The following is an 18,116-nucleotide window of genomic DNA, read 5'->3' on the forward strand; positions in this document are numbered from 1 at the left end:
TAAAAAAAAAAAAAAAGAGGCACCAACGTCCAAATATAAAATAAGTCAGCCACAGAGATGAAAAGTACACCGTAAGGAATACAGTCAATGATGTTACAACTTTGTATGAATGATCACATGGTAACCACGCATATGGCGGTGACCATTCTATAACAGTTTCAGAAAATTCTCTGGTACAAAAATGCCCGTAACGATACTTTATGTCCCCGATCGTTTATTGGCAACGGGAAAGCCCCATGATCTACAGATTCGACATTAAAATGATGAATAGTCTCAAGAGTTACCGAAGAAAACAGCAGCAGAAACTGGTTAAGATGGACACGCAAACCCACACAACAGAAGCCATATGGGTGGAGTTGCTCTCTTCATGTGGCCTGTGGTCATTTATTTCTCCACTCACAAGTGGCTCCTAACGTAATCTGTTAAGTCTCTTTCCAACCCCCAACACCCTGGTTGGTCAGCATTTGTCTGCAGGCTGAAATGGTATCTCATATCCCTTTCTCTTAATACAGAGCAGCAGACTTTAATCTGAACCATATGTCTGTCTTGTAGAGATGGTTTAAATACCAGAGCTTGACTATCAATTTTGAGACTTGAAATTCTTTTTTCTAGGCGAGATCGGGGGCCTGAGGCTATACAGGGTGGTGATAGTGTATCCCTAAAAGTAAGCAGATCATCAACGGGGTATGTCTATGTGGTAAGGGGGAAACAGGAAAGAATGAGTGGCACTAATTTAAAAATCAGGACAACTGCAACAGGAAATTTTCTTATTTGGTCCACCACTTCAGAGCAATACCCTCCACTTCTTTTTTGGCTGACCAAGAAGCAATTCAAAACAGATGTAAACAGATTAGCCTGCAGCCAGTTCCAATGTTCACAATGTCGGCTAAGGTAACACAGCGAAGCGAAAACGGACAGGCAACCCCTCCAAGCGTAACTTGTGCTTCACTTCCTTGCCGTTGTAAGTAAACTGCTCAGAAGTAGGGGGGAGAGGGACAAAGTAAAATGGGAAAATACTTATTGATCCTCAATAAACACCCTCACCAGAAAACACAAAATTCTTCATGTTGTAACATATGAAAGCTGAGGACTCGTAATCCTAATCCCCCACGTGGAATTACAAAGACCAAGAAGAGAAATTATTTTGGCCCTTGATTAATTTCCCAGTGGACTGAGGGGAGGGGAGGGGTGGAGGAGACAGCTGTCAGATATTTATTCTCGCTAGAAATGACTCAAAGGACCGAAGATCAACACCACAGTAAGAACACTGTATCAACAACATTTAGACTGTTATATGGACTGTGAAAATGGAACACAGCACAGATAAGGAACTGATCTTGCTTCTCCTATGCAGTACTACTAGCCTAGAAATCATGTGACCCAAAAGCGTTCTTTGGAATTGCGCAAAACAAAAGCCAACTGTGTGAATCTCAGAATTACAGTAGTGAGGAAGGATGAGTTTCGAAGTTCCCAGGAGTCACATTATTAGTTCAGTCTTAAAAACGGGTCTTGGGAAGTCCTCAGTGTTTAGCAATCACTCCAACCCCTGGCTGAACTTCCTGACTAGGAGCTAGCAAAGAAATGATGCCAAAAACTACTGACTCACAGCCTGAGCATTTTATACACAAGAGAAATTCCTTTAAGGGGGAAAAAGAAATCAAGGAATCAGCTTTTTTTGGTGGTGGGAGGGGGATATTTCGTTTAGTTTAAGAGACCAGGGAAGGTCAGAATCATAGGACGGGAGAGGATAATGTTCATGGGATTGAAAACATATTACAGAAGCAGTACGGTCCCCTTTTGTTGTCAGTGCTGCTATTATGTCACATATGGGACTGCTCCGTATGTATCTGCCACTTGATCTGACCGATCTTCTGACCCTCCCCTACTCTTAGCACTATATATTTATATAGCACAACACTATCTCTGTGGAAGATGAAAGTTTAAAAACAAAAAGGCTGGACCAGCATTACACTGGCATTTTCAATGAATGACTTATGAATTTTCCCCCAAAGCTTTAAAATACCTTAGCAGTTAGAATCACTGAACTCAGCTATTTTTAAGTGAGATAATAAACCAATCCTCCCCACTCTGTTATAGATAACACTACCCCAACCCGTCTCATAAAAACAAAAAACAAACAAAACCTCTCCCCAACACAGGATCTTTTCATCAAACTCAGTATTGAGTAGATATGTAAAGGGAAAGGCTGTAATAAGATACTTAGTCTCTAAGACCTGCAAACAATATTCATTGGAATTCCTGAATACATTAAATACATACTATACATACATAGTCCTAATTCTAAATTCTATCAGAACAATGAAAGTCCAATCATTCAATCAGGTAAGTTTCCAACACTGACAGGTGAGCATTCTATACAAAATTTTGGTGTGCCTTTTATGGCCCATGATGAATCAAAGTCCCCTTAAATACTCAACAGAAACTAAAGGCACCAAATGGAAATATAAATAACCTGCCTAAAGGGTAATGTACAAATATGTAACAGGAGTAGGGTACTCCCCAAGTTTGTGAAGAACCACTCATGAGTTCTTGGCACAAGGTGAACAAAACACGTGGCCATCGCCCTCTTGGAGCAGTCGGTCCTGCGGGGAGGCACACATAACACAATTACACATCTAACCATATAATTGTAAGCAAAGAACGAGTTTTAGCGGAAAATTCAGGGGCAAGTGGTAAATAATAGAGGCCTTCCTGAAGAAGAGTCTATCAAGAGTTCACAGAATCTCTCAATTTGATCCCCAAACCCCAATAAGTTACATGTGAACTACAATGTAAAGAAAACTGTAACCGATTTCACTATATAGGTATCCGGTATTTTCCAACTTTTTGACTCACAAACTCCCTTCAAAGGAATATGTTATATTAAAAACATCCCAGGAAAGACATTTAAAAAATAATTTTCTCATTTTTGCATGATTTATGACAAGGAAAGAAGTTTAATCAAGATATTTTATTTTATATTAGTATATTATTAAAATTGGATTTAAAAGTTCATTCTAAGTAATATTTATATTTATAAAAAAACATCAACAAAAGGAAATGGTAACTGACTAAATGGGAGAAAATATTTCAAGTCATATATCTGATGATATATATGATATTTATCTAAAATAGATAAAGAACTCCTAGAACTTGAGTAAATCCAACAAAAAAAACAAAAGAGTAAAAAAATGAGAAGATCTCAATAGACATTTTTCCAAAGAAGACATACAGATAGCCAACAGATGGTCAACATCACCAATCGTCAGGAAACTGCAAATCAAAACTACAATGAGATATCACTTCACACTTGTTAGAATGGCTAGTAGCAAAAAGACAAGAAATAACAGGTGTTGGCGAGGATGTGGAGAAAAGGGAACCCCAGTACACTGCTGGGGGGAATGTAAATTGGTGCAGCCACCATGGAAAACAGTACGGAGGTTCTTCAAAAAATTAAAAACAGAAATACTATATGGTCCACAGCTAGTCCACTTCTGGGTATTTACCTGAAAAAAAATGCAAACATTAATTCAAACAGATATACACACCCTTGTGTTCACTGCAGCATTATTTTCAATAGCCAAGGAAATAACCTAACTGTCTTGTCAATGGATGAATAAAGAATATGTGTGTGTGTGTGTGTGTGTGTGTGTGTGTGTATGCATGTATGTATATGTATGCAGGGCATGCACACACACACACACGCACACACACACACACACACAACGGAATATTACTCAGCCATAACAAAGAATGAAATCTTGCCATTCAAAACAAGATGGATAGACCTGGAAAGTATTGTGCTAAGTGAAGTAAGTCTCAGACAGAGAAAGACAAATATCTTATGATTTCACTTATATGTGGAATCTTAAAAAAACCAACAACAAGCTCATAGATATAGAGAAGAGACTGGTGGTCACCAGAAGCAGGGGGGAGGGGGGTGGGGTTGCGTGAAATGGGTGACAGGGGTCAAAGGGTACAAACCTGCAGTTATAAAATAAATCATGAGGATATAATATACAGACAGCATGGTGACTATAGTAATACTGTACTGTATATTTGAAAGTTGCGACAAAGTAGATCTTAAAAGTCGTCATCGCAAGAAAAAAATTATTTTGTAACTATGTAAAGATGGACATTAGCTAGACTTATTGTGGGGATCATTTCACTATATATATAAATACTGAATCATTATGCTGTATACCTGAAACCAATATAATGTTCTATGTCAAGCATACCTCTATTTTTTTAAAAGTCACTATAACAAGAGAAATGTTTCCCATTTTAAAAGTGACTCACTATATTAATTTAAAATTGTTATCTCATATTTAGTCGGGAAGCCACATACATATTGAGATTATAACGTCTGAAACAGCCAAGAACTTTTCATGCCCTGGTATTTGAAATGCTTACATTTTGAACCTAAAGAACAAACCTGTCTGAGTCACTTTCATGTTTTGGTTGCAAGTGGTAAAATGGGTAAGCAAGTTTAGTACCTCCATGCAAATAATACATTATGATAGTCTCTCTATATTGGGATAATCTCTATATTGGGATAGTCTCTCTTCCCAATAAAGCAAATTGGATATCGTGTTGTGCACGTGTATGTATATTTGCGTGTGTGTATCAAATTGTGGTTTTTGAGGTCCGACAAAGACCGTGATGCGCCGTAGAGAACAGTGATCAAATGAAGACCATTCATTTGGTAAAGTTTGTCTTGAAGCACTGCTGAATTACTACTCTTATTTCCATTAACTGAATTTTGACATCCGTGTCTCTTATGCTTTGTATTGTCCAATGGTCCATTACGGAGGTAAATTTAATAAAATATGATAAAAAACCGCATCCTAGTCAAAACTACCATGGTAGCCAACGGCTTCACCTAAGCAGTAAAGGGACCGGCTGAGTGGTAAGTGTGCTCATTTGCTCCCGTCTAGCAGGTAGACCTGCCTGATTTACCCTCAGAGGCTCTCAAACTATTCCATTGAAGGAGGGTGAGGAGGCCTAAATCATTACTTGATTTACGGACTTTTAATTATCCCCCAAATGATTTGCAAGTGCAAAAGTCTGTGTAAGAGGAATTTGTAGTTGGGGGAAGAAAATCTTTATTCTCAGGTTTCTTGAACTCGTGTATGTTTATATACCCCCAGGGATAACGCTGCAGTGTGCCAAGAGTTACGTGAAACCATAGGCTAAATAAAACACATCTTCCTGGAATATTAATTTTTTCTATGTTAAATAAAGTTGAATAATTTTAATATTAAAACAAATGTTGTAGGACATTGAGGTGAAAACAAAACGTGCATGAATTTAAAATAAAGCATGTGATTTAAAAAGTGAACCATTCCAGGCTAGGTAGGTCATCAATCCCACACTTGACCCCCACCCTGTGTGAGTTCATTCCCCTCCATGTTAGGGAAACCACAGTGGGAGAATCTGAGAAGCAATGCTTCTGTACTGGTAGCATAGCTATTTGTGAGCTAGGCCCTGTAAACAGAAAACGTGCTTGATCTTAGCAGGACGCAGTCACTTTTCAAGATCAGTAAGACCTCACTTGTAACCTGGAACCATGACCAACAAAAATCTGTTCATTTGAATTTTCACTTCAGAATTTTTTTCATACAAAATAAATCAACCGTGTGTGTCCCTAAAATGCCTTCCGAATGAGAGCATGTCAATTTTTCGTTTTTGTAAGCTCCAGTCTCAGGAACAGGAACCAGAAGAGATCATTTTTCAAACTGTATTCCCAAGGGTCAACATACATGAAAGTCGTTAGCACCTTCTAGCTGAGGGTCACACATCATTTCAGAGGGAGGGCAGACTCTGAGGCATTGCGACGCCCAGGTCCTATTGTGACGGGAATTCAGGAAAGTCACAGGGCCTCTCGAGGTCTCCAGTTATTACTCGGTAGCCAGGGAGGTGCACTGAGAGATTCCCTAAATAAAGGTGTTACGACCATGATACAAACTCTGTGACGGCTGTGGTGAATATCCGGAACGACTTTCCATGGGCTGTGAGACATCAACCACCACACTGGGGAAGGGTTCTCAGAAACCCGAGGCTCACAACCTGTGTTCCCTATGTGATTGTATCTCAGCAAATTCATACTTAAGGGGAAGAGTCAGTGGATTCATGGAGTGTTATAGTTTCTCACTTTTAAAAGATAAAACAGTCTAGATCTCAACCGCATTAAGGTCAAAAATTTCCACAGTACCTTAAATCCGTGCACTCTGGAAATTCTTTCCAAAACACTGGCTTTGCTGTAGTTGTGCTTCGCATCTCTGCTGTCTACTGACTGCCAACTAAAACAATAACACCCGAGTGGAAACTATCTCATGGAGACCATTCTAGGAGTCGACATTTCAAGAGAAAAGTTTCCAACTTCCTTAGGTTAAAAAAAAAAAAAAAGTTTCCACAATTTTCAAAACATTCTCAAAACGTCTGAGTATTTCAAATAATTTTGCTTCAGGGAGTAAGCCAGCCACATTTAGGTCTTTTCTTAGGCAATTTCTTATAAATATAGAAATTTCTCTACTTAATCTTTGGGGACAAGTATTAAAATTGCTTTCAAATAGCATTAAATATAAGACAACACCATCTTCCCTTGATAGCTTAATATACTCCGTCAATAGGAAATGTGATTTCTCCATTTCTACACACGTCTTTGACTGGAAGTTCCCTCTTCCTGGCCCAGATACGTGAGTCGTCAACCATCCACAGAAATTCTTCGTTTGCTCACTCTTGTATTTGGTGTGCCGTCTTCCTTTCCATGTCCACTATCACCACCTCGGTGCAGGATTTCACCATTTCATAGCCTCTTAACGGATCTTCCCATTTGCTCTCCCTGTCCTTTCACCCTGCTCCCGCCTTTTTTTTCCTTATCCGTCCTGAATCTGACTTACTGAGCCTGGTGCTCAAACAGTTTGACAGTCTGGCCTCTCTCCTGCCTTCTCAGGCAGGACTCCCCTGCTTAAACCTTCCCTCCAGCCAAGCTGCTTTACCTTTCTTGCAAATACGCCCCGTCCATTCTACTGCTGCCCGTACTTCTCCGGCTCCGCTTCCCACTGTAACCAAGTATGAGCCCCAATCCTCAGCACGAGTGTAAAGCTCCACATGGACTGGCCCCTGCCAGCTCTCTTACCCCGCCTCCTTCCACACCCCGCTTAGAGATCATCTCCAGCCACATCAGCTTTTCTCCTACCCTGTCAAACTTAAATTCACCTCTCTGGGGCCTTTGCACTGCTCTTCCTTCTGCTTGGAAGGCTCGGACTATCCTGGTTAAAAGCATTCTCTCTCGCACAAAGTCATTCTAGCGCACTGTTGATTTCATCATTTTCATAGTCCTTATGAGGGCTTATTTGTTTATGTGTTCACTGCCTACCCCCCCCCCCTGCCCCGCCAGCAGAATGTTAGTTCCAAGGGACTACTCTATACAGCTACTCTGCAGCTGTATCCCCAGTGCGCAGATCAGGGCCTGCACATAGCAGGTGCTTTATTAACATTTGCTGACTGACTAATCCTACTAGAATTCTCTCCTCTACACCTACACTTAAAGAGTTCTATTCATCCTTTACACTCACCTCAAATGTTATATCCTCAATAGGACATTTATGTCCTTGTCACCAGTCTAAAGTTCAGGTCAATAAAGTTTTGAGTACCTACTATAGGACAGGCATACGCTAGTCCACGGGGGGCTGGGGGGGGGGGGGGCAATACACAGGATGTGGTTACAGTCCCTGTGGCACTGAGAGTCTAATGGAACTTTACAAACTAAAGTGGTTTCTTCATCCTCTGAACTTCTGTGGTAATTAGACTGTACAATTAATGGGACAATGAATCATGGCGTGCCTTGTGACATCGCTTCTATTGTATCAGACTATAATTTGGTAGCTGGTGAACACACTGTCACTCAGCAATGCAGGCCATAGGCTGAGAGAGGTGTTGTGCTCCCCCCGCCCCATTTAATTGGCTCCTCTGTGGATCCTCACGTGTCCGCGACACGAGAAGTGGAAGGTCAAGGGCCAAGAATCCCATTCTTTCCCAGTGCTGGACCCTCTACATGAAAGACATTTGCACGAGTGCTCTTTACAGGAAATTCAAAATTTTGGAAAGTTAAAGGTATATCTTTTGGAGACTCTAATGTTTTCTAAATAAGTTGTATTTGAGTGCCAAATATGGCAAAATTAAATAATACACGTGAAAATGCTTTGTAAAGTGCTGTATACATACATACACATATAACATGGTACATATGTACACATATACATGAAACACACATATATAAATGTAATTTGGGTTTATTTAACTTTCCAGAGGTCTAAGCATTTGCTGCCCATGACACCTGAACAAAGAACCTTTAACAATAGGTATGTGTTCAGAGGACCACTACACATTTGTAGTTCTACACTTGGTGACTTTGCCTTTCAGAAATAAAATTCTTTGTTCTGAAAACCACCAATGTTTATTCCGGATTGCTAATTACAGAAACATCTTTTAAATAATTCTATACAAGACAGGTTTGCTGCTGTCATTAAGAAGAATTTTTTAATTCTAAAACCCCAGAAGGAGGAGCACCTGGGTGGCTCGGTCGGTTGAGCGGCCAACTCCTGATGTTGGCTCAGGTCGTGATCTCGCACTGAGCATGGAGCCTGCTTGGGATTCTCTCCCTCTCTTCTGCCCCTCCCCCACTTGGGTTTCTCTCTGTCTCTCCCTCTCTCAAAATAAAATAAACTTAAAAAAAAAAAACAAAGATTCTCTCTTTCCCTCTGCCTCTCACCCCCACTCACATGCGCTCTGAAGATTTTTTTAATTAATTAGAGAAAATAATCCTATTTAGAATTGATTTCATTACTTCTCCGATCTTAACCTGTCACAATCACCCAATCTGCCTCTCCAAAATTCGTCATGCTGTAGTAAGCTTCAACTAGAAGCGTCTCTCCCACTGGCCCACTAACAGCAGAGACGACCTAGCAGAGGAGAAGCAGAATTTCTACTAATTGCTGTATAAGAAAGGGAGTTCAAGCAATGATTGAGAAACTGAGGACAATAGTCCCCCTTAGCCACAGGGGACACAAGACCCCCCAGTGCACGCCTGAAACTGTGGATAGCACTGAACCCTATATGCTATGTTCTTCCCTATACACACATACCTATGATAGAGTTTAATTGATGAATCAGGCACAGTAAGAGAGCAACAATCACTAACGATAAAATAGGACAATTATAACAACATACTGTACTAAAAGTTATGTGATTTGGTCTCTCTCAAAATATCCTCTGGTACTGCACTCACCCTTCCTCTTCTCATGATGATATGAGATGATAAAATGCCTACGTGACGAGACGAAATGAGGTGAATGGCGTGAAGTGAAGCGAGGCATCGTGACGTAGTGCTGGGCTGCTACCGACCTTCTGACCATACCTGACATATGAGGAAGACCATCTGCTTCTGGACCACAGGTGACCGTGGGTAAGTGCAACCAGAGAAGGCAAAACCGTGGATGGGGAGGCAAGCGACTATGTAATGATGGCATGACGAGCAAAGACAACGTTAGATACTGTAGCAGGGCACAAAACTAGTGGAGCTCAGCATTCTGGGCGAAACAAATAATAAAAATGCAGACTCTGGTTAAATAACTTAAAACTCTCACCGTATGTGTTAACACAGAGAGCACACGGCTGGCTGCCAGCATTCTAGGAGTCTGTAATTATACACCAGCAGGTAGAGACTCTGATGGTGACTACGTGGATTTGTTGGAACTATTAACAAAGAAAAGCATTTAAAAATCTTCCTACCCAAGTATTTGTCCGTGGAGTTTCTAATTTCAGTTATCACTGACCCCTGCTTTTACACTCGGTTTCTCAAACAAAAACAAAGAGCCATACTAATCTCCCGTAACTAAATCAAAATAGTTCTAAAGTCAAAATCAAGAACCAAGGAAGCATAAAAATTCTTCAACCTCTGTTCAGTGAAGGTAGAATACAACTGGAGAAGAAAAAGAGGGCCTTCCTTTATCTCACTACCCAAATCAATGATCCAAAAAACACTACCATCCCATCTGTGGCAGGCTAAATAAAACCCCTCAAAAGCCAGCCACATCCTACTCTGCTGAATCTGTGAATGTGCTACCTACGGCAAAAAGGGGCCTCCGCTGATGTGAACAGGTGATGGGGAGATCATCCTGGGTTACCCAGGAGGGCTCACTGTAACCACAAGGGTCCTGTTCAGAGGAAGCAGGGGATTGGGGCAGGAGTGGGAGATGTGACAATGGGAGCACGAGTGCTGTGGGGAAACTTCCAGAACCAAAGGGCACAGGGACCTCTAGAAGCTAAAAAAAGCAAGGAGATGGACTCTCCAGAGACGCCAGATGAAATCAGTCCTACCAACGCCATAATTTTAGTCCCGTAAGACTCATTTCAGGTGCTCATTTCAGCAGCACACAGACTAAAAGTGGAACGATACGGAGAAGACTAGCAAAGCCTCTGCACAAGGATGATAGACGCCAATTCGTGAAGCGTGCCATGTGTTCTCATGAGCACCGAGTAATGTACAGAATTGTTGAATCACTGCAGGGCACATCTGAAACTAAATATACACTGTATATGAACTAGCCTGGAATTAAGGGGCGCCTGTGTGGCTCAGTCGGTTAAGTGTCTCACTCTGGCTCAGGTCATGATTTCACGTTTCGTGAGTTTGAGTCCCACGTTGGGCTCACTGCTGTCAGCACAGAGCCCACTTTGGGTCCTCTGTCTCCCCCCGCCCCTCTGCCCCTCTGCTTGCGTGCTCTCTTTCTCTCAAATAAATAAATAAATACATACATACATACATACATTAAAAAAAAACTATACTGAAATTAAAATAAAAAAATGGAGTAACATTTTTAAAAAAGAAAAAAAGACTCATTTCCAATTTCTGACCTCTAGAACTGTAAGATAATAAATTTATATTGTTTCAAGCCACTGTGTTTGTGGTCATTTATTACAGCAACAATAGGAAACTAACACAACATTTTATTATACTTCTAAGGATTGTGACGCTTAGTAGATGTTGTTACCATTAATTTAATTGAAGCTCCAGTGAAAAATTACAAAAGAGGGTTTGAAGTTGCCAGGGCTTTCCATACTACCCACTTCTGTGGGAACTGCTAGAGTCCAGAGAGCTTTGGAGAACAGACAACAGACATAAGGACAAAGGAAAAATGCAATTTTACAGAAGATAAAGAAAGCATCTCTTTCTTGTCTACTACGTACTGGGCAAATGCAGGACTCCAAGAGCTTACAACCATGTGAAAGTACTAACCAACCGTGCATCTATCAGCATAACATAGCTAAATAAAAAGTTAGGTGACATTCCAAGGATGTGGAAGTAGAGCCTGGAAAGAGGACAGACTCATCTACACAAAACAGTCTGTAGAGTCACCAACCTGAAAGGGTACAAGGCAGGTACTTTAACCTGTAATAGAACACTGTCTCAACTCTCCACTCCCACCCTTTTAAGGAGGGAAGTCTCTAGAACTGCTTTTTACTTTGGCTTCCAGGGCAATTACATTCTAGCTGTACCATTTTGTATATGAGACACGCCCCCCCCCCCCCGCCACCTCCCTTTTGACCCCCGGGATGAGGGACACCCAATGCAATACTGAAAACTGTCAGGAAAAAAAAAACTGGTTTCTACTCATGTTTGTAGTTTCTGTCTAGACTGCAGCCACTTTCTTTTATCAATAGGTGGTGAGCTTGTATTGGCTAGGCAAATGCTGATCGTTCATTAAAACAGAAGTAGGAGCAGATCGAGGCAGTGAAAAGTACTTTTTAGGCACCTTCAGATGAACAGATGAGTGAAATGTGAGCACACAAAGAGACTGACTGCCTTTAAACCAACAGAAGATCTGTTTTTCCTAAGTTATCATAAAACTGCAGTCTGCACAATAAGCATGCTCTATACCAGCAGTGCCATAAATCCACCTCTTCAAGTAAAGCTGATGGAGTATACAAGTTTAACACTTGTTCTCACTGCTTTATTCTACACTTTATTCCTTATTATTCAAAAACGACTGTCAACCAAAATAAGAGAATTTTAAGTGTACTTTTTTTTAATGTTTATTTATTTTTGAAGGAGAGAGAGAGAGAGAGAGAGAGAGAGTGTGTGTGTGTGTGTGTGTGTGTGTGTGTGTGTGTGTGTGTGTGTGTGCGTGTGTGTGGGAGAGGAGCAGAGAGAGAGGGAGACACAGAATCCAAAGCAAGCTCCAGGCTCTGAGCTGTCAGCACAGAGCCCAATGCGGGGCTCGAACCCATGAACCGTGAGATCATGACCTGAGCCAAAGTTGGACACTTAACTGACTGAGTCACCCGGGTGCCCCAATGTGTATTTATTTTTAAGAGAGAGAGAGACAGAGTGCAAACGGGGGAGGGGCAAAGAGAGAGATTGGGAGACACAGAATCCAAAGCAGGCTCCAGGCTCCGAGTTGTCAGCACAGAGCCCGATGCGGGGCTCGGACTCACGAGCCAAGAGACCATGACCTGAGCTGAAGTCGGACGCTTAACCGACTGAGCCACCCAGGCGCCCCCAAAATAAGAGAACTTTAAACATCACTCTTTTCCTTCTTGCTCCCCGGCCTAGTTCCATCTAATACTGCATGAAAAATAACATAAATGTATTTTTAGAGCTTATCAATTTTCAAGCCCTCCCCAACACACAAATCTTGTATTTTCACATTACTTCTTTCTGAATAGATGGAAATAGACAATCCCTGGCTTAAGAACCTTGAAGGAAAAGTTCTTTTGTTCCTATTTCACATCCTCAACACACTTCTCACCTGCTATTTTAATATTCAGATTGGCATCCAGAAGCAAATTTTCAGCTTTTAGATCACGATGAACAATATTCCGACAGTGACAAAAATAGACAGCTGCCACAATCTGTTTGAACTTCCGACGGGCCTCCTTCTCTGCCATTCTGCCATGGGCCACCAGGTGGTCTGTGGTGAAAAAGAGCACAGTCAGTTCTCATTTTGCACCCTGGAATCATTTCAAAAGGTAGACTCCAGGAGGGATGCAAGGGGGCCTACCAGATGAACAGTTGAAGAAGTGAAACAAACAAATGGCAACATTTGTGGCTCTAGTTTGTATCTATAAAAACCCATCGGCAAGCAGTATCCAAACCGTTTTAAGTATACATAACTATGCATAAGAATACATATGCTCTACTGTAAGAAGGAAAAAAAAAGTTCTGAGGCTTTTAATGGTATTTTTGGAAAATCGTAACATTCAACACCTCCTTTTTCTTATCTCCATTGCGAAAGATTACATACACACAGCAAACATATACATGAAGATAAGAATCAGCAATATTTCCTGTGCTAACGCGTGACTCAAAAAGCAGAATCACGATAATCAATCATTTGGGGGAAGAGTAGACAGAAGTTAGTCACTGCTAAGGGGGAAAACAGCTTTATATAGGAGCCCATCGATGCTAATATCTCTTCCACTTTCTCAAAGTTTTATAGTTTAACATAAAAATGTACTTATTTGGTGACTATACTCTGGAATGCATCATACTGGAATATGTCGGTATCTTTCCGTCTGCATTTATTGTGCTTTTCAAGTATTTTTTAAAACGCTGTTAGTTTTTACAGACAACATCAACTGAAAATAAAGGAGGCTTTTACCACCTCAGTGAAATTATTTCATTGGCTATGTGGCTAACTAAGGTATAGCAAAAGATTTTACATGTGATAAACTTTGTAATACTATAAATCAAACTATCTTCTATATTTAAAAATGAACTGGTTGACCCATAGCCAATACCATGAATTGCTAATTACCAGTACCAATACCAATTAGTACCAGTACTAATTACCAGTACCAGAAAAGTAAGTACTTGTTTTCTAATAGTGGCAGGTTTATTCTGAACCAGTGAATCCTCAACCCATTTCTTCATCTAACAACATACCCAGATCATAACAGGTGATGAGATTAGAAACACTGGCAAGACAGCTTGCTCTACCTAAAATCTCCAATAGTCTCATTGGCACTATCCTTAAACTAACCAATCTAGGTGGGAGAAGGACACATTTGCCATCGTAAGCATCCTGAGATACTGGGAAAGTAAAAAATCAGACGATATAAACAAGTGTATTATTGTCTGCTCATCAATGGTAGTAGTTTCAGTCTTCGTACCCAACTGTCTTTGGCACCATCTTGATCACCCACAGGACCAGTCGGATAGATCTTTTCTTCATCACAAAGAGGAAGTCTGAGATAAAACATACGCCCTCGTAGTGCTTACCAAGATGGAGGGCTTAGGACAAGGAATGGGGTAGAGCGTGAAGAAGGGGAGCCAAATGACAATCCATCCACAGAGCAGACTTTCAAATAATTCAAAGAGCATTCTGACCACAAAGAGCACAAAATATTGGAGATCAAATACTACAGTAATTTTAAGAACAGCGTCTTAGGGGCGCCTGGGTGGCTCAGTCGGTTGAGCAGCCGACTTCAGCTCAGGTCACGATCTCGCGGTCCGTGAGTTCGAGCCCTGCGTCGGGCTCTGTGCTGACAGATCGGAGCCTGGAGCCTGTTTCGGATTCTGTGTCTCCCTCTCTCTGACCCTCCCCCGTTCACGCTCTGCCTCTCTCTGTCTCAAAAATAAATAAACGTTAAAAAAAAAAAAAAAAGAACAGCATCTTAGAGGATCACTTAAATTATTAAGAAAGACCCTTCAATGAAATTATCGTAATTGTTAGTATTATCAAGTGGCTCCTACACCAGTTCTTTGAAGCATTTTCCTCAAAAAGCAATCACTTTCTATAGCCAAGATGACCAAGGTAGTAGAAAACAAGAAAGAAAACAGGAAGCCTTTAGCTTAGAGGGTTAAGGTCTAGACCACCACTTTCTCCAGGAGTTCAGAGGTAGTGATAAACGAGTGTGCACTCTGGTGTATTCACACTTCAGGTGAGATCTGTCAAATGAACTTGAAACAACACAAAGTCCCTAACTAGGGAGAGTCACTTAATATAAGCTGTTAAAGAACTGGACATCCATCACATGTGAAACGCTAGGTTTTATTTTAAGACGCCCTTCTCTAACAGTACCTGCTCCTTTGACCCCCTGTTCCTCTTAACCCAAGGCCTAATTATTCTAATAATATGTTTTAGCTGCTAAACTTTGTCTAATTAAAGGGCTTTGAAGAGACAGCTATTCTTGAGAAACATAAAAATAAACCCTTATGAAGGTTTACCATCAGAAGCTCATTTGGCCAAGCCACCCATTAATTAAAATGCCCAAGAGACATTCGTCTGGCAGTAAATACTAATTACCAGAACACATCAAAGAGCTTCTTAAATACAACAGAATGATTAATTTCGTGATTTCCAAAATAAGTGATTTTCTTTTATTAAAAAAAAAAAGACTCTTTATATTTGCTAAGTACTTTGTTTTCCTAAAACGATTGGAAAGTTCTCAAAATTGCTACACAGGCCAGGAGCTGGTGGAATGCAGCCTAGTCCTATTTTATCTCCACAATGACACGCTGGTTGTCCTTGGACAAATCAGTTATGCTGCCAATATCCCCACCTCTTGATCTGCTGAACGGAAATAAACCCTGTTACATGCTATGGCCAAAGAAAGGACAGCGTGTTTGGGAATAAACTGGTACTATGATTGAGAGTCACAATATATGATATAACTCTAACTTCCAAGGACATTTAAAAAGCTGTTTTTAAGAAGGTCCACTCAGTACCATACAAAGAATATTTAAGCATTTGCTTCTTCGGGGGGCGGGGGGGTCGGGATTCTGCAGAGCTTAAAGGCATTGATATACATCAATCGTCACTGTTACGTGTTTCTGGTTAAAAGGTATTTTTGACAGCAGGCTGGATGAAAGAGCTTCAACTGTATAGTATTTTCCCAAAGACACCTACGGTATCCCTACAGCTACGAATACAAAGATCAACAAATCACTTTCTACAGTGCAGGCTGCGAGCATCGGATGTTTTTTTTTCCTAGCTGCTGTGTCTGACGTTCAGGTTTTCTCAGCTTTGGGAGCACTGGGCTCTTCCGCCATCCAGGATCATCTTAACGGCTCTATACCGTTCAGACTCCAGCCTCCGCTTTCATTTTGGCCCATCTTGCTGCCACCACCACGGCCACCCCCCCTCCCATCCCTGTTAGTCTGCTTTCAGAGCAAAGCCACGGGAGCTGGTGGGTGTGCCAGGAAGCCAGCAGCCTGCCGTGGTTTCCAGCCCCTGCTGAAACCGCCTCTCGGCTGCCAGGGGGGCAAATGGCTGCTTCACGTCGGCGTGTGCCCTACAGGCAGGCAGTGAAAATGCTGCAAGCTCACGTGTGATGTTTAACTTCCAGCAAAGAAACCCAGAGCCGCGGCCCAGCCTGGACTTGCCACAAAGTCACAGCATTTGAATGAATACTGGGGTGACCTCAGAATGCAAAAGAAACCACGTGGCTCCCGAACCACTCAGTATTCAAAGTAAAACACATTCTGAATTGTGTGGGGATAAACCCCAGGGGCAAGGAGCGCTAAGGAATCCTTCTGCTTCTTCCAGGCGGTTCAGGGAGCTGCTTCTCCTAAACACTGGGCGACACACAACCCCACCCTCAGTCCCCAACTCCCCACACGACAGCCATGCCCCTGGCTCCCCGGCCCCCGGCCCCCGGCCCCGAGCCGGGCCACGCTCCAGCCCTGCCACACCGTGGGTCCTTCGCTGACAATTCGCTACTTGTCTACTCAGCTGCCACTCCACCTCCAGGGCCAATTTCAAGTTTCGTGTCTATCACAGCTTCATTCCAACCACGGCAGCGGAGACAAGGATGAGGGGACTCTCAGCTAAAAGGAGAAAACGGGCATCCTGTTTCAAGCTCTTATCAAAAGGCAGGAGTGTAAATCACCACAAATCACACGCGGCACTGGGCTTCTTTCGTCGTTTTTATCTGCTCTTCCTCACAAACTGGGCAGACGTTAGTGACACCGGGTGACACGCACACGTCGCGAGGAGCACAATTCTTAGAAGTGGAGGGAATGAATTCCGAAGTTTCAAGGTATGAGAGCAGGCGTGCATAGAAAGTCTGCTTCAGAATTCACTGCTTGTAATTTTGTCCTAATCTGACTCAGGAAGAAATATCTTGTGGTGCATTTAGATTCTAACCTTTCAAAGAGCAAAAATACACACGAGGCGGTCTTGACTTCCCTTGCTCAGCCTCACTGCAGTATCAGAGGCAGGCCACTAATGGGATGGTGGTGGGGAGCCAACATTTCTTAAAATAAGTCACTTTTCCACTATAAACAGAGAGCGTCTCCATCTGTCTGCTAAGTCTATGACTCTGACTGACCCAAAACACTGGCTGAAAATGACTGCACCCTGACAGCAGGTCAAACAACAGGGCAGAAACTTTTCACTTTTCATGATAAAGAGAGAACCCCGTCTAGAATGGGGGGAAAGGGGCCCGTGTGCTAAGCTTAGGTGGCTACCTGAGAACGTCTCTGCCAATTCCAAGCTAACCACAGCTGCCCGTTCTTTGCTCTGCCACTCAGCTCTATCATTTCTCCTTTCGACACCCATGGAAACGACTTCCTGTTTATCAAACAAATGCTCCTTTCCAGAAGAGCCAGGGAGGGCCAGGCCAAGAGAACTCAGCTGCTGGGGAGCAGGCTAACAAGAGTGCACTCACTGTACTATCACAGGTCCCTAACTCTTGCAGGCCCCAAGCTGCCGAGGACTGGGGGACAGAGGTTTGGTTCTTTGTTTTCCTTGCCAAGAATCCAACTACCTTACACCAGCCTGCTTTACTTACTCCTACATCTAGTTGCAATCATTTTTTTTTTTTAAGGTTATTTATTTATTTTGAGACAGAGAGCACAAGCGGGGGAGGGAGAGAGAAAGAGAGAGAAAGAGAAAGGGGAAAGGGGGAGGGGGGAAGGAAAATCTCAAGAAGGCTCCAGACCGTCAGCACAGAGTCTGACACAGGGCTCAAACTCATGAACTTGAGATCACGATCTGAGCTGAAATCAAGAGTCGTACGCTTAACAGACCGAGCTACCCCAGTACTCCTAGCTGCTATCTCTTTTCTTCATGCTCCCAGGCTTCCAGGCCAAAAACCTTGCTGTCACC

At 42.1% G+C, this 18,116-nt stretch overlaps 1 protein-coding gene and 1 non-coding gene across 7 annotated transcripts in view; one reads left to right on the plus strand and one right to left on the minus strand.

The window, feature by feature from the left end:
- SIK3 (SIK family kinase 3) overlaps window positions 1-18,116 on the minus strand; it is a 247,582-nt gene that overhangs the window by 66,637 nt on the left and 162,829 nt on the right. For all 6 annotated transcript variants that reach the window (XM_040483122.1, XM_040483123.1, XM_040483121.1 and 3 more), the window contains exon 4: window positions 12,813-12,974. In XM_040483122.1, coding sequence (XP_040339056.1) covers window positions 12,813-12,974 — 162 coding nt within the window. The remainder of the gene's footprint in view (window positions 1-12,812; window positions 12,975-18,116) is intronic.
- On the plus strand, window positions 10,421-10,529 carry LOC121035690 (U6 spliceosomal RNA). Its single transcript, XR_005793028.1, has one exon. It is a non-coding gene; the product is annotated as a U6 spliceosomal RNA (small nuclear RNA).

This window comes from Herpailurus yagouaroundi, unplaced genomic scaffold (genome assembly GCF_014898765.1).
Source record: "Herpailurus yagouaroundi ecotype Mexico unplaced genomic scaffold, PumYag 161, whole genome shotgun sequence".
Classification (NCBI taxonomy): domain Eukaryota; kingdom Metazoa; phylum Chordata; class Mammalia; order Carnivora; family Felidae; genus Herpailurus; species Herpailurus yagouaroundi.